The 16,320-nt window shown below is 48.3% G+C and overlaps 1 protein-coding gene across 9 annotated transcripts in view; it reads left to right on the top strand.

Annotated features, from left to right (window-relative positions):
- The window catches only part of SAMD4A (sterile alpha motif domain containing 4A), a 228,648-nt gene extending 212,727 nt beyond the window's left edge, over positions 1-15,921 (top strand). For 6 of the 9 annotated variants that reach the window (XM_009211564.4, XM_009211563.4, XM_009211566.4 and 3 more), the window contains 2 exons: positions 7,739-7,822; positions 12,058-13,955. In XM_009211564.4, coding sequence (XP_009209828.1) covers positions 7,739-7,822; positions 12,058-12,086 — 113 coding nt within the window. In that variant the 3' untranslated portion in view covers positions 12,087-13,955. Of the gene's footprint in view, positions 1-7,541; positions 7,650-7,738; positions 7,823-12,057 lie in introns of all 9 variants that reach the window. The other 3 variants (XM_009211572.4, XM_009211571.4, XM_009211565.4) reach the window with 3 other exon arrangements.
- The last annotated feature ends 399 nt before the right edge of the window (positions 15,922-16,320 follow it).

Raw genomic sequence — 16,320 nt, 5'->3', positions numbered from 1 at the left:
AGCCTTTCCTTTTTTAAACTGTGCCTTGCCAGCATGAATAGCGGCGGCTTGGCTGAGAGCCAGCACGTGGAGCCCCAGAGTTGCTTGCAATCTGATGGGGATATTTTTGATACTAGTCATATTTCTAGATTGATTAAACCAGAGATAGCACAAGAGGGCTTTGGTGGTGGGGAGGTGGGAGGGCTCCATGTGTAGTGTGTGTGTGTGGAAAGAGAAAGTGAGAGTGAGACAGAGAAAGAGAAAACTGTTGATGCTGAGACCTTCCCCCTGGTTTGGGCTTTTTCTTGCGAAGTGATGACTGTTGTACCAGCCATCTTTCCTTTACTTGGTTAAAGCGCAATTTAGCACACTTCAAGTCAATTTCAGCTTTCATCATGCTTCCTAAAACAGAGTGGTTGGAATTATGCACAGCTAATGAATACTTGAACCCTTTCTCTATGCAGGCAGTGATCTTGTAGACTTTGTAGACTCCAAGGGTAATAACAAGCCACTCAGGCAATTATACTGCACCTATCTGGATGGACCCCCCACCCAAGGCAGGCAAACCGGAGATGTGTTATACCTGTAGGAAAATGCCCTGGACAGTAGAAACGCTCTGTCTAGTAAGTCCTATCTATAGGAGTTTAAGGAAGGGAAGTGTCACTGTGGCCTGCAATAGGCAAGGAAGCTTCTTGAAATTGGAGCTGAGCTTCAGGGCACAGCAGAGGGTAGAGAGAGGGAAGGCAGAGTTACAGGCAGAAAGAATGCAGGAGCAAGACCACAAAGGTCCAGAATACCACAGCATGGCCCAGAAGCCATGGCTGGCTGAAGGGTCTGGCTGAGGTAGCAGAAAGTGGACCCAGGGAGCTGTAAAGGTTGTGGCCCATGGTGGGGGACTTGGAATCCAAAGCTGAGGAGCTTGGACTCTGGCCACTCTCCCTGGGGGGATTCCTCCATGTGGGGGATTCCGAGTAGAAGTCAGGCAGGAGGATGCAGGATGGAAGGAGGTAGGCTGAAATTGGGAGGCCAGGGAGGAGGAGGACGCTGAAGGAGAGGACCCGCCGCTGGGAACGGCATGTGAGGGAGGGGAGCGACAGCCACCCAGTGCAGAAGCCTGCTCACATTGCTTCTTGACTTCCAAAACTCTTATTTGCTCACTTTTGTTTTAAAGCTCCTTTTCTCCATTTCTATACATGTAGCTATTGTTTTTCCTGGGAAGAAACATGACAACATTTGGGGGTTGTGAAGGCTTTTTCCCGGGGTCCTTTCATCCCATCCTCTGTTTTCACACAGAATTATGTAGAATCCATTCCCAATAAAAGAGATTCTGGACAAGATTTGAAGAGGCCCTGCACACAAGGAGATCTTTCACCTTGAATGGGTCTTTCACCCTGGCCTCAGTGTCACCAGCAGAGTGACTGCTGTCTTCAATTCTTTATACCTTCTCAAGGCCTTCTTGATTTTTTCTCTTCCTGCCACTTTTGCCAGTTCTCAGCCTTTCTCTTTGTTCATACGGAATCTTCCCTGAGCTTTCTCCATCTTAATTGGGAAAACTAGGTCCAGACAGTCCCCCTTCTAAGAGCTGGGTCGTCCCGGAGCACTTTGGGTTTGTTGATAGAATCTTCCACCTATACCTTTGTTTCCGCTCCACTGTTTCACAGCAGTGCCAAGTGGCTGGCTTGTGCTCAGGGCAACTATGAACCTAATATCATTTTCACTCTTCATATGAAGCCTCTTGTTCCTGTGGCTAAAGAATCAAATAATACAGAAGGGCCCTAAGCAAAAGTGACTGTCCCTCTCCCCTCCCCTTCCTAGCCCACAGGCACAACCCCTTTAAGCAGACTGTAGTTACCTACAAGTCTCTAAATAATGTGCTTCACATACTGGACTTAAAACTCTGGAACCCTTTGAGTGTTCTTTTTAATCTCTCAAGTATTACAAACCCACTTCCAGCAAGGCCTTAAAGGTCCTCACACAGCATTTTTAATAACAGCCAAAGCACAGGAAAAAGCCCGCTCTAAATTTCCTGATTGCAAATAAACCATTGAGCGCTGGACAGGAGCCACTCCTAGGGCCTGCCCAGCACACTCAGCACCATGCTGGGTGGCTCTTCCAGGACATGCATAAAGGGCATGACAGGGCAGGGCCTGGCCAGGACCCAGGACCCAGGATCCCTCGCTGAAGGGGAAGGAGGCTGCAGAAGGTCCCTGCTTAAGGGCACAGGGTTGTGGTTCTCCAGCCCTTGCCAATCAAATGCTGGTTGTCAAGGCCACGCGTCACTGTAGTGACTTTTCCTTCCCCCCAAGGAGGCAGCCTCCTACCCAGGGACAACACCTCTGACCTCCAAGCAGGTCCAAACGAAGGCTCATCCTAGAGTCAGGGTCCTCATCTTGGATTCAGAGCCTCTTCTGCAGATGGGCCTTTCCACACGAAGCAGTGCAATCTGGTTCGCTATGGAGACTTCCCGGGGCTTGTGGCCAGGCGTTAAAACTAGACTACAAATATCATGTCAGGACAGCAAAAGTCAGGAAGTCAGAAAGTGGCTTTCATCTGTACATGAACAGGAGTAATAGCGAACACAAAATGAAATTGAGATGTGTAACCAGCCCAAAAGTAAATACTCAGAAAACTGTTATCATGCAATGAATGCAATGTTTTCCTCCTGGCTGTTAGATGTCTTCAGAGAATCCATTGTAAACTGGGTAAATCTTGAAGACTACAATGCATTTGAAGGATGCTTTGATTCTGTAAACCTAAAATAACTCTACTGATGGGAGACTTTAAACATCTCATACAGAGAAGACAGAGGGCTAGAACCCACCTCCAAGTTGCGGATCAGTTCATCAGTCACCTTGCTCGGGTTTACAGGACACTTCCCTTGTTCCTGGTTCTACACAATTCACGGGCACTTGGAGGCCCCTCGGGAGTGGTGTTTCATGTTATTCCCACATGGACAAGTTTTCTTATTTTTTTTTTTCTTTTTGAGACAGAGTCTCACTCTTTCGCTCAGGCTGGAGTACAGTGGCGCGATCTCAGCTCACTGCAAACTCCACCTCCACATGGACAAGTTTTAGCTGTTTCCTGGGACCAGCCAGGAGAGCCTTCAGGTGGCTATTGCCAGAGATGAATAGGAAACACTACGAGGTATAATACGCTCACCAGAAAACTAGTGTGGCGCCTGTGCAAATGGTCACGTTCCTCATGGAGGCAGGGTGTGTTCTCAACTAGATAATTGGTTTGGAAATTGCTTGGAGAGGGATCCTTTATTTTGGAAGCAATTAATTCCTACTGACCCGGGCTTAGTTGTCCTTGGGATCCAGTCGGAGAGGATCCTGGAGTGGCTCTGGCTCAACAGTAGGAGATCATGGAGGTTCTTTACCCTCTGGAGGGCCTAACAGAAAAGGGCAGGGAACCCCATAGCAGTCTTCAAAGGAAAACCTTCAGAAGGGTAGGCTGCACAGCCTTCTGGAAACCTCGTCCTTCCCTTGCCCAAAGCCACATGCAAACTACCCTTGGTAGTGAACCAGCTGGATGTGAGCTGGGTCCAGTGGCGCCTCACGTGGCAGCATTTCATGGTGTGACTTACCTGTTCACCACAGCAAACCTCCTCTAAGCACCAGCTCACAATTGGGATTCTTCTACCGTAAGCACTCGGCATATATCTGGGAGCACAGTACTCCAGGCTGTTATTTTTCATTTCCTTCCAGAGAACTGCCTTTAGAAAGAATAGAGAGTTAGTTATTGGTGCACTGGGTCCATTAGGGAGTGGAAGGGGCTGCCATGCAGAGGCAGAAACCAGAACAGGGACCCACATACAGTACTGGATAAATATTTCCTCCATGTCTTCCAATAAATCAAGGCAGACATCCCTCTTCAGGACTGGCAGACAATGGGTAGGGAGATTGATAAATCAATTCTGTCATAGCCAAGAACCCAGCTGGGCCCACAGCCTCCTCCCTCTGAGCATCAACTTGGGGCAAGATGGTACAATATCATCTTATACCATGTACCCATCACTTTTTGTGAAAGCTCTGGTCCCAGAGGACCTCCACAGGCACTGACCTTCTTCTGCAGGCTTAGGAATGTTAGGAGGCCACCAGAGAAAAGGTGTGTTCCCATAGCCAACTCAGGGATGCCATTTATTACTCATACCCTCCTGCCACCCTCCATGGCCGTCTCTGCCATCCTCAGCTTGCCTGCTGCCCCACCCCTCTGTTTCCCTACCCATGCCATTTCTTTCCCTTTTGTTACCATCCTCCCCCTTTCTTCTTAGTTCCCTTGTCTTCCTTTCTTCTTTACTCATCTCATCACAGTGGTCCAGGTCCCACTTCTCTGTCCCTTTTTGTCTTCCCTGCTTTCTCTCCTCCTAGAAGCCCTGCTCCTCAGTGAACCAGACTTCACACTTTTCTAGTTATCCAACAGAGTTGCCTCAGCTGTCATTGGCAAAATGGGATTCTACAGATTTTTCCTGGAATTCCCCAGCCTGTTTCTTATTCTAAAGTCCTAAAGAAATTGGCTCCTTACCCTCAGTGCCTTGGAGAAAGAGCACTGCAGAATTGTACCAAGGGTGCCACACATGAGACCCAGTAGGGATGGACGGTTACTGCCAAGGACAAGCCCTGTGGGCTCCTCAGGGGGGTGCTACAGCAACACCTCATTAGGGATGGGTAGCGTTCTCTTCCGGAATCTTCTTGACCCTGGGCCTGAGCACAGGACTACTCCATACATGTGAGACTTCTGAAAAGATACAATTAATGTTTCAAGTCAGCCGAGACCTTGGGGATTCCAAAACTGGGGGTCCTTACTGAATACTGGAACGGTCCTCAGAGATGCCATCTGAGCTGAAGAACCATGCCCCCTTTGGGAAACAGCAGAGGAGGCTCAGTTAAAAAGGGGTCTTAACTTTTGCCTTCCTAGGACTCAGATCTCCATCTGCCTGGTGTGTGGCTGGTAGGGGCAGGGGCCTGGGATAAATGAGACGGGCCCTCAGGGTTAACAGGAGCCACAGCAAGGGTTGGCCTGGTGGTTTACGTTGGTCTGTGGGGCAAGAGCTGCCCGAATGCCCCTCTGGGGCACCAAGCCCCATGCGGCTGAGGGTTCCTAGCCTGAGATGGAAGCTGTTTTCCACCCAACTGGTCTGTCTTATACGTGCGGCGAGATGGCATGGATCTGTTTTTATCAAATACACAATTAAAAAGTCACACTATTAGGAAACTCTGCAGTGTGAACATATGGGCTTCTCCCAAGACTTAGAATTTTTCAGAGCCACTCAGAGTGGTGGGGGTCATGGCTCCCCAGCGCCTGGAAGCAAAGAGCTGGGGAGAAGGAGCGAACACCCCCACTTCCCACCTAAAAGAGCAGCCACGAAGGTTTGGGGATTCTGGAGCGGAGAGCCCTGCGTTTCTCAGCCCCCTTTTTGGAACACGCAATCCCAGGCTTGGAAAATGGCATTTTGCTGCGTGTTGGCAAGAAATCCTGCAGCTGAAACACTTCTCTCCAAATGTCGAGCATCTTTATTTATCCAAATCTCTCCACAGTGTTTGTTTAAAGGGGAGCGCTGGAGAGTAAACTAAATCTTACAATGAGCATATGGATGGCTATAATTGCTGAGGTTTGTTTTTTTTCATATTTGCTAACTCGCTATATATAAAATTGTGTTTCTATTTTATAGATTTCACACCCTGAAGACTGCTAATTTTTGCATGCATATGATTTTCACATGAATGGATGAAAATACTAAAATCTCTTCCCCTGGAATTGTCTAATTGCCCCGACCCTACTCTAACAGCAACTAGTGGGTGGGGGCGGTGGAGACTCCTGCCATTCTCTGCGGCACCCCACTTCCCTGGAAGCTCAGTCAGCCTCCGTCTGCTCACGAACTGGCACGGTTGTCTTCCAAACCCATCGACGCCGGAACATGGGTCAGGAAGAACACAGTCAGCTCTCTGGTGCTTTCCATAGCGTTCCATTTTGCCAGCCTTCTCTTTGCAATTTTTAAATAACGGAAGCAACATCTGCCTCTGAATTAGCGGACAATGGGAACACACATTGCAGAGATTTATCTTGATGTATAGCAAATCAAGGAAAACAAAACTTTGGTTTAACCACTGGTTTCAGTTTCCTATCCCGCCAAGCCACCAACCTCGTTTCACTTCTCTTTCTGGCCCATGTGCTCCCTTGGTGGAGACATGAAGGAGCAGGCAGGTGGCCTGCAGTGGGACCCCAGAATGCTTTCCCCACTTGACAAGTAGAAGAGCTAAGGCCCTCAGCAGGGAACAGCTTCCCAGGCTCACGGAGGAAGGTGGTGGCAACACGGAGACTTCTCGGTCACCTGGAACACACCCTGCTCTGGACACGGCCTCTGGGACTTTTTTTCTGCCTCTCCCTGTAGGATTTTGCAATTCTTTTCAAACTAGTGTCACAAAATGTTTTTTTAAAAAAAAAGGGGGATTTCACAACTCTTAGCTGTCAGAGTTTCCTTCTACTTCTTTCGCTTTTTCTTCACTCAGTAGACATGTATGAGGCAGAAGGCCAGGGCCGGGCGCTGAGGGAGATTCAGAGAGATAGGGAAGCATCATCACTGTCCGCAAGGCACTTCTAGATAGTTGAGGACATTTAAAGTCGCCACCGGATGAGGCCTGTGGAGGTGTTGACAGCGAGAGCTCCAGCAGGGGAGACGAGGCGGCTCCCAGGGGCTGCCTCCTGCTCACGACAGGCGACACTGGAACCTGGGGAGATAGAGGGGAGATTGCGGTGAGAATGTGCACAGCACTGTCGGGCAGTGGGAGCTGAGCCCCTACTGCCTGCAGAGTGGGCGTCTCAGCCCTTGGTTCTAGAGGCCCTCAAGGCTGAGGGTGTTGACCATCACCTGCCCTTGCTGTGGCAGGTGGCAGAGCCTGGCTCTGGAGTCAGAGGTGGCCTGGCCCCAGCTCCATGTGAACTGGGTAACTGATGCGTGGCTTCACCTCTCCCAACCCCACTTGGGCTTGTTGGGTGGATTAAGGAGCCCACACACCTAAAGCCCCCTACGTGGTCTCGCACTCAGAAGAGGTGTGCGCCGGGCCCTGGCCTTCCGCCCCCGCTCTAGATGCGGGCCAGGCCCTGCTCTAGGCACAGGAGGCAGAGCTAAGTTCTGCTCCAATGAGGTGAGCACTTGAGCACTCAGCGGGGTCAGGGGAGGGGGACAGTAGAAAGTGAATACAAATATCAAATATGATAGCTGCGGGCGAAGGCTATGAAGAAAAATAAAGCACGGGAAAGGGATAGTGTGGGGGCATGGCTCATACAAGGAACAAAGTCCTTTCTGAGGAGACGATAGAGCCAGAAATGTAAAGGCAGGGAGAGCCATGGAAACCACTCCAGGGAACAGCGGTGCAAAGGCCCTGAGGTAGGAGGGGGCCTGGGGCGGAGTAATGAAAGGAGAGAGCTGTGTGAGGGCACAGAGATAACAAGGGCCTGGATCACACGGGGCCTTGCAGGATGGGAGGCCGCTGGAGGGTTCTGAGCAGAGGAAGCACAGACTGTGACATGACCAGCTATTTTTAGTCTCTGTTTTGTTTCAGGTTCCCAAGTTCACAGTGGACTGTGTTTAACAGACCTTAGAGGCTGGTTGAGCCTGAGCGGAGCCCCTTCCATGCCAGCGCTGACAGTCCCCAAGTCCTCCCGGGGAGGCACACCAGACCCTTCTCTTGCAGGTGGAACCAGGTGGCACCCTGCTTATCTCCTCCTTGTCACCAACATAACCCTTTATCCCCTGCAGAATTCCAGCTTCCCGTGACCGAACCTGACATCAACAACAGGCTGGAGTCGTTGTGCCTCAGTATGACCGAACACGCCCTGGGAGGTGAGTGTGTTCTTCCTGCACGTCCCCATGTCCCTGTTACCACGTGCCTGGGAGAACTTCTGGCCATCTGCTGTCTACACTGTGGCAGGAGCTCAGGAGAACTGGGGGAGGACAAGGAGGGATAGGCAGGGGACAGGGAGAAAGAGTGGCCTTAGGGTACTATTGGACCCTTTTCCAGCAGCACCATGCCAATGGCCAGTGCCCTGTTCCTTCTCCTTTTCTGGGAGGTGAGTCAGGGACCTGGAGATCAGAGCTGTCCCTCTGTCCCCAGAAGCTCCACCTCCCGGTACACGTGGGAATCACACCACAGCAGTTGTCCCAGCCAAGTGCCAGTCCTGGAGGAGTCAGGGACACGAGACATGGCTTTTAGTGGGAATATCCCGTACAACATTGGATGCTTCCCTTCTGTGCACTAGATCCCCCAGCCTGGTCCAAGCATAGCCCAGCTGCCCTAAAAATAGAATTTTTGAAAAACAGAAAACCCAGCTTGTTTGTGTATCTCCCAGTTGCAAACAGCTTTCTTGACACCTGGAGCCCAAAGCAGGCTGAGGTGTCCTTTCCTGTGTGACAGGGACAGGTTGCGTTAACAGGGGCCTGCACATCCACTGCCCAAGCCAGGAATGGGGGCTGTGCCGTGCAGGGCTGCAGCTCCACACGCAGCTCACAGAAGCAGCCGTGCTCCCGCGTGTGTTTGGTTGGAAGCCATGCTTGGGAGCAGCCCTGGGAGGCCTTCAGCTCCCTCCTGGTACTAGGCGGGTACCTTTCTCTGGGCCTGGATATTTACAATGCTTGGCAGGCCGAGGAGAGAAGAGATGCCTGCCATTTCCTGCCAGCTTCCTGGGAGGCTCTATGCCACAGAGACACAGAGACACAGAGAGGCCTCCTATGAGCCTTTCCAATAGCCCTATCCAGTCTGCACACACTTACCCACCCAGAGAAGGGCTGTCTGCACACCTAGAGCCAAGATGTGCACCACCCCTGGCAGTGTGAGGAAAAGACTGCCATCCTCTGCGCTTCAGAGAGCCTTGTCCTCCAGACCTAAGGTTGTTAGATGTTTAGTCTCTGCAAACACAATCTTATCCTGAAACCAAATGTGAAATAGATCAATGCTCTGCATGGAGCAGAGAGGTGGGCCAGGAGCACACCCACCTGACCTCCGTACCAGGGGGAGCTGAAGGCCTTCCAAGGGCATCACAGGGCTTCACCAAACAGATGGTGGGAAGACACAGCCCCTTCTATGACTTCCCCCAGGGCTCTATAAAGAGCCTCATTTGCGAACCACTGCTCTCTGCCTTGGCCATTCAGATCTCAGGAACATCACTGGGCCATCCCTGGCACCTCCGGCAGGAGGTGCCACCAGCTCATCTTTACCTCATAGAGGAGACTGGGTCAGCAGCCCCCTAATGAGTAATGGGAGACAACTCAAATGTCCACCAAAGGATGAATATGGCTTAAGAAAATGTGTAGCCGTACAGTGAAACAGCATTCAGCCTTTAAAAAGCAAACAAGTACTGCCTATGCAACGCAGTGGATGAATCTTGACATGCTGAGTGAAACAAGCCAGGCATGAAAGACCACAGAGCATTATGATTCCATTTATGTGAGATGTCCAGGATAGACTAATCTACTGGGACAGAAAGTAGATGAGTGGTTGCCAGGGGCTGAAGGGAGGAGGATGAAAATATTCTGGAATTAGATAGTGGTGAGGGTTGCACAGCTTTGCAAATGTACTAAAAACCACTGAATTGTGTATTTTCAAAGGGTGAAATTTATGATATGCAAATATCTCAATTAAAAGTAGTAATGAGAGTCTCCCTGGGACCAGAGTTAGGATGGCAGCTGGTGAGTGAGTCCCCTGAGCTGGCGCCTGCCAGCATTCTGACATGGGGAGGGAAGTCCCTGTGCTCCCCTGCTCTACAGCTGGGTGGAGGACTGATTCAGTCTTTCACTGGTTTTGACCAGAGAAGAAGGAGAACTGATAGAACTGACCTTTTCTCCCAGGGCTTGATACATCTCAGACAATTGGCATTTTGGAGGCTCATATCAAACTGCTAAGTACTAACATTATCATTATTAGCAGCAAGAATACCAAACGCTCTTTATTAAAGGAAGGTTTTCATTGAAAAAGACTTCATTTTTTTCAGTCTGTTCTATTTTTACAGAAAACCTCTCTGAACTGATGGGTTTTTTGCTAATGTTTTCATCGTGTTAATCTCCTAAGCCTTTTTATTGCTGTGTTTTTTCCCAATAATCCCCTCTGGTGGGAAGCCTCGTAAGCAGTTTCCTGAGCAGAGAATGCAAATTAAGTTCAGGGTGGCCTAGTTGGGCACAGTGGCAGTGTGCCCTCCCAATATGACAGAGCCTCTCTCCTGGCCGACCCCTTCCAGATGCCAGGAAAGATGACCTTGCTGGAGACAGTATGCCAATGAATTAAGTCATTTTATGGGAAGAGGAATGGGCAGGGAGAGGAAAGCACAGTAAAAGAGGTTCGGATGCTTGCGACTCAGGGATGGAGGAAGAGAGGCTCACATCTGTTGGCCTCTAGGATTGGTGATCTGACACCACTGACACACGCAGGGACCATTGCTTCCTTTCTTTAAAGTCTCCCCTAAAATCATACAGAACTTATATACAAGTACACTGGGTCTGTTTGGACTATTTCTTACAACTGCATGTGAACCTACAGTTATCTGAGAAGTTTTGACTGAAGAAGTGCTTCTCCTCCAAGGCCCCACTGGCAGAGTTGCCAGCCTGGCTGCATCCACAAGGAGGCCAGGAACCCCCTGTGGTGGCCTCAGCATGCCCCCTCTATCACTTGGGTCCTCCAGCTTTCCCTGGAACACACTGCCACTCCCTTCTCACACCCGAGTTCTGCCAAGCAGAGATGCTGCATCTGGTGGACCAGTTCTATGATACTGGGGCTTGGACTGGGACATCAGCAAAGCCAGGGAGGCACCCCGCAGCCCTGTCTCACCCACATCTAGTGGTCACTGAATGCCGTTATTTCTACCGCCTGTGATGGCTAATCCATGCCTCTCTTTGCTCACTGGAAAAGACCCTTGTCAGTTCTGGCACAGACCATTATAGGGGCCTCTTAACTGGTCTACCCGCCACCAGCCTTATCCTTCTTCAGGTTATCTGATGCAACTACCAGATAAACCATTCTCAAATGAAATCTGATTACTCTACTGCTTATAATTCCCCAACTACCTACCTCTAAGCTCTTGTTCATGGTATGTAAGACCCTATGGTCTGCTCCTGGGGACCCTCCTAGAATCCATGTGTAAGCAGATAGCCAAAAAGGGGCCGGGCAGGCCTCACACCTCTGATGGGCGTATCGCCTGCCTTCTCTGTAGCTTGGGTTTTCCACTTCTCCAAAATGTAGATGTGGCAGATTCTGGGCGGCCTCAGCACTCTCCCACCTCCCAGAGACTGTTCAGTTCTAAGTGCCCACAGCACCTACCTCAGACATCTCTGCCTTTGATCAGATTCTCGAGACAGAGAATCTGGATTTGTTTGGATCAGATGTATCCATCCTTCATGGTCTGCTCAGCTGTGGACAGGGTCACAGCTAGCTTGTCCCCAGTCTCTCATCAGAGACATGGGGTGAGAAGGAGAGGCTGCCAAAGGGATGTGAGCTAGACAGGTCCACCTGCGTGTCTGTCGCAGCCCCTGCCTGGCTCTTCACCCGATCTCCTCTACTCCATTCCCCACCCTTCATCCTAAACCTCCAACGCACCCTCAGCTCCACCACTGGATGACCTACCATCCTGCCTATGTGTGCACCGCACGCCATCCCCACCCTCCTCCTTCTCCTGCCAGCACCAGCTACAAAAGTCACTTTGTATCTCTCTGAAACTCCTTGACTTCCCAGACCAACTGGGCAGCCATCATTCCTTCCTCCATGTTCCTGCTATCTTGGATCGTTATAGCAATGATCACATACAGCATTATTGTCTGGCTACATGTCTGTGTCTACCCTCAAATATAAGTACTTGGGAGGTGAGGATTAGATATTTTCATCTTGGTTCTCAGGTTCAATATGGTTCCTGGCAAAAATAGCTATTTCCCAGATGTTGTGTGGGTGGGCATATAAATGCATCAACACATGAACACAGGAGCCCTTCTCTGCCCTCAGAGGCTGGGAGGCCCACCATGCATGGCGTTGGCATAGGTGGGCACGAACAGGATTGTTTTGCTCACCTGTGCCCATTGTTTGCTGCTTTCTCTCCCAGACGGGGTTGACCGGACCTCCACAATCTAGAAGCTGAAGATGAGAGTGACCGCGCTGGCCGTGAAATCGACTGCTGCGGGTCCAGTGTCCGCCATCTTCAGGGTTGCACAGAATCCTCCAAGATACTTTGCAGCCTTTCTTTCCCCTGGTCCCTCTCCCGTTTTGATTTTGTGAGAGCGTAGGTCATCCTCGTAAACATATCAGTAGACCTGGGGTTGGTTATTTTGTCATTTGTTTCTGTCATGGGATGGTTTGGTGTGTGGGGTGGGGAGGGGTCTCTAGGGAATTATGAGACTGGGAGGGGGGCGGAGGGAGTGGAGGGAATGCAGGTAGCTCCCTGGATGGAAAGGGGGCAGGGGAAAGAGTACTGCCATGAAAGAGATAGGAGACACACAAGAGGACGGCAGAAGCCCTGGCCCTGGGGAGGCTTCTCGGAAGGCCTGGCTTTACAGGCAGGCCACAGAAGGATATTGTGGGCATGTGCACCCAAAGCAAGATAGTGGCTTGCCTTTTATATCCAATCCAATCCTGATTAGATTTCCCTGAGGCCCCTGCTGGAAGCAGCCATAGGAGAGGGCCCATGGCAACGGGGGAAAGAAGGAAGAAATTCCCTCCAACAAAACTTCAGCTAAACTTTGATTTGTGTATTGTTTACATAATAATTTTAAAGGGTACATAATGTGTAAAGAGTTTGGATAGAACCTCTCTTCATACTATGGTTTTTGTAAAGGATCTGTTGTTGTTATGGATTCATTTTTTTCCTCTATTTTTGTAAGAGCAGCAGAGTGTCTTTTTAAAACGGCTGCTGAGCTCTGTTTCTTGGGAAGATGGATGCAGTCACGTAGGCCTGAGCTGTCCGTCTTTCACCGTTAGGCGGGAGGAGCGTGGGGGTGGACTTGAAGGACATGGACGTGGCCAGAATGAGCACAGCATTGGGTGAGTGCACAAGGATGAGGACATCATGTGATCAGTTATGGGTTTGCTCGCAGGGCACCCAGAGATTCTCAAAGAATCCTGCAGCCTCTTTCTGTGCTGGATTTGCATGTCATGGAGAGGCCTCCCTCCCTTTCCTCCCCACCCATGGGGCATTATCCTGTCACTCCCAGCCTTGCCCCCCACACACACAGGTGGGTACAAGTTCCCCTGGAGGAGAAGAGGCAAGGATGGACTTTTTCCCCTTGTGAGAGGTTTGATACCCAGATAACGAGCTCAAAACCTTTACATTAGGATCGCTTGTAGGAACTCGAGCCTGGAGGCTGCATCCACTTCACCCATCACTGCTGAGGAAAAGGAGGGAAGAAAGGCCCAGCAACAGTGTACAGAGGGTCCGTCAGCAAGTGCCAGAGAGTGCAGGAAGGGAGATGTTTGGCCCACACGGCGCAGCCCCACCATCCTCGGTGGGCGATGAAAGATGTAGGAAAGGTTGATTTCACGATGGAAATGACAGCGCTATCCGCACAGTATGAATTAGGGATTTGCTGTGTTGGTTGATTTATCCATCCACACAGAGGGGAGGGAAAAGACACTGGTTACTTGGTGGGAGATTGAGAAACTATGGTACCTACCACAAAGTAATAGCTCTGTCTATGAAGGGCAAGAAAGGCTGCATTTCAGAATTTGACGCAGTGGAGGGTATTAGAGGAAATCAAAGAGGAGTTAACTGTGTGGAAAATCAGGTTGTGTAAATGAAGGTATGAATGCTGGGCCGGAGGCAAGATCAGGGAGATGGTACAAGACCTGTTTGTTACATGGATGAGTCGGGTGCCTTTCTTTTTTTTTTTTTTTTTTGTGTGTGTGTATGTATGTATGTGTGTGTGTGTATGTGAAGTCAGAGTTGAAATTCAGAAGATCAGACTATGGAAATCACTGTCTTTTTTTTTTTTTTTTTTTTTTTAAAGCTAATGAACTACATACAGACCTAAAAGGCCTTAATGAAATCTGAACAATTTTCTTTTACTTTCAAGATCAAAAACATACACCCAACCCAGTCTTGGATGCTGCCACCAGGTTTTTGAAGTCAATTTGAGTCTAAGAAGGTGAGAACAATGTAACCATAGAAAACCTTTCGTGAGCATAGAAGGCTTGAAGCCACAATTTCATGCAATGAATTAAAAAAAAAAAGTTTGAGACCTCTCCTTGGGTGACTAAGTTCTAAAGATGCAAATCCATGTGCAGAAAAAGATGGCATTTTTTAGTTGATTATTTTTAACCAAGTGCCATTAACATTCATCCCCCACATCCCTTTTCTAAACAAGCTTAGTGTTACTTGGGGAATGTGTTGGGATGGATGATCACATGTAAGGCAGGAAGAATAGGTCAAAGGTTGAAGGCCAAAGGTAAGACCAGAGGGTTTGCGAATGTGGGTTTGTAGGATACTGAGAAAGCGAATAAAGAGGAGAAAAAACCATGGTGTTACACATCTCGCTGAGAAAGGAAAGCATTCGGATCTGCTGCAAAAACACATATATCCATAAAGACTCATGTTATTCAGAAAACAGATTGTGAACACAATCACATTCGCATGAATCCTTTAAAAGGAAGAAGACCTTAAAGTATTTGCAAATCTGAATTTCTATTTATTCCTTCACTGAATATAGAAACAATGGTTATCTGATTATTAGAGATATTATTTTGGATATGTTACTTATTAACTTGCTATGGCTGGTAACCATGATAAAGTCTGTTATTAATAACAACATAATTCTTTTTTTAAAGAAGAAAAGCTTATTTTTCATTGACAGTGTATAGATTTATCTACTTAGTTGTGTTTTGCTATTAGTGTTTTAATTTTTTTTTTAAGTTGAGTGTTTGATAAATTTTGAGAGCCTGTCCCCACCTTGTTTTGAGTCCTGTGTTGACTACAGGTATACAGCTCAATTTAAAAATCCTAAAGCAAAAGAATTTTATTTATAAAAGAATCAAACAGTTGCATGCATAAGGCTGTGAAGTCAGATATTTAGTAATAAAAGCAGCAGTGCCTTTTTTTGTATTTACCCATTGACCCCCACCAAATGCAACTGTTTTATATTAAGAAAATAGTAACAATTTTAAAATCTCAGAGTAAAATCTATTTCACTACATGTTTTCCCCCTTGTTCTGATTTAAGCAGTGTGTACTTGGCATCTCTACATTGTCCTAGGGACAGTGGTATTCTACAATATTGTTATCATGTATGATGTTTTATTGGTGCTTTTTATTCATAGTGGCTTCTTACCAGAAACAGTAGGAAGAAACACATGAACTGTGTACAAGACATTAAACATTGCTGCTGATATGTTGTTGTTTTTTCACATGCTTTTGAGTTTTCACTTTTTAAACGAGAGCCAGCAAGCAAAATAGACGTGGCTGGGTCTGCCTGTCGGGGCGGCTCTTTGCACCGAGCTCTCAAATCCTGTGTATTGAGGGTTCCTTTTTGGTACTCAGGATTGGAGCTACAGCTGGACCCCCCTCTCTCCCATTCGTTTGAAGAGACACTGAGGGAAACAAGGGTTTCTTTTGAGGTGTCCTTGGCTGCCTTTTATGGGATGGGAGCCTTCTCCGGGTCTTTTGTTCTTCTGCACCTCTTGTAGCTACTGCCGGTGCAAGGTTGTAGATGTGTGTTCCCCAGGAGCCTGGGCTGGGGGGATGAGCTGGGCTGAATGCAAAGGCATGCAACCAGAAGGCGGGCGAGGGGACAAAAAGCAGGCCCGGTCTCATTGGTCCCTGGAGATGTCTATAGCAGTTAGCTCCAGCTTGGGCCTCGGGAAGCAGCCTGACCAAGGCGCTTGGGTGTGCCTGTTACAAGAAGAACCTGCAGAAGGATAATTTGCACATGGAGCTGTGATAACACTAATGTTGATTTTTTTTTTTTTTTTACAAGTCATCAGAGATGTTTGCAAAGTGAGTTTTATTTTTTTGTAATTCCTTTATCTTTACTTAAAGGTGAATGTGTATTCCTCTGGGAGGAATAGGAAGAAAACAGGAATGTTAATAATGTCGAACAGAAAACTTCCTCCCTTATTAATATATAATCCTCATGTATTTATGCCTAATGTAAGCTGACTTTTAAAAAGCTTTCTTTTGTTGCATGCCCTGTGCAGGCATCTGTATTGTACATGCATGCCTTTCGTCCTGTTTTCCTGTATAAAGTTAGTGAACAAAGAAATATTTTTGCCTAGTTCATGTTGCCAAGCAATGCATATTTTTTAAATTTGTCATATATGGAAAGAGCATGTTTGTTACATGTAAAAGCTTTACTGATATACAGATATACTAATGTTTGAAG

Source organism: Papio anubis, chromosome 7 (assembly GCF_008728515.1).
Source record: "Papio anubis isolate 15944 chromosome 7, Panubis1.0, whole genome shotgun sequence".
Taxonomy (NCBI): domain Eukaryota; kingdom Metazoa; phylum Chordata; class Mammalia; order Primates; family Cercopithecidae; genus Papio; species Papio anubis.
Note: the sequence above shows the minus strand (reverse complement) of the source record. Positions and strands in the feature narration are given on the sequence as shown.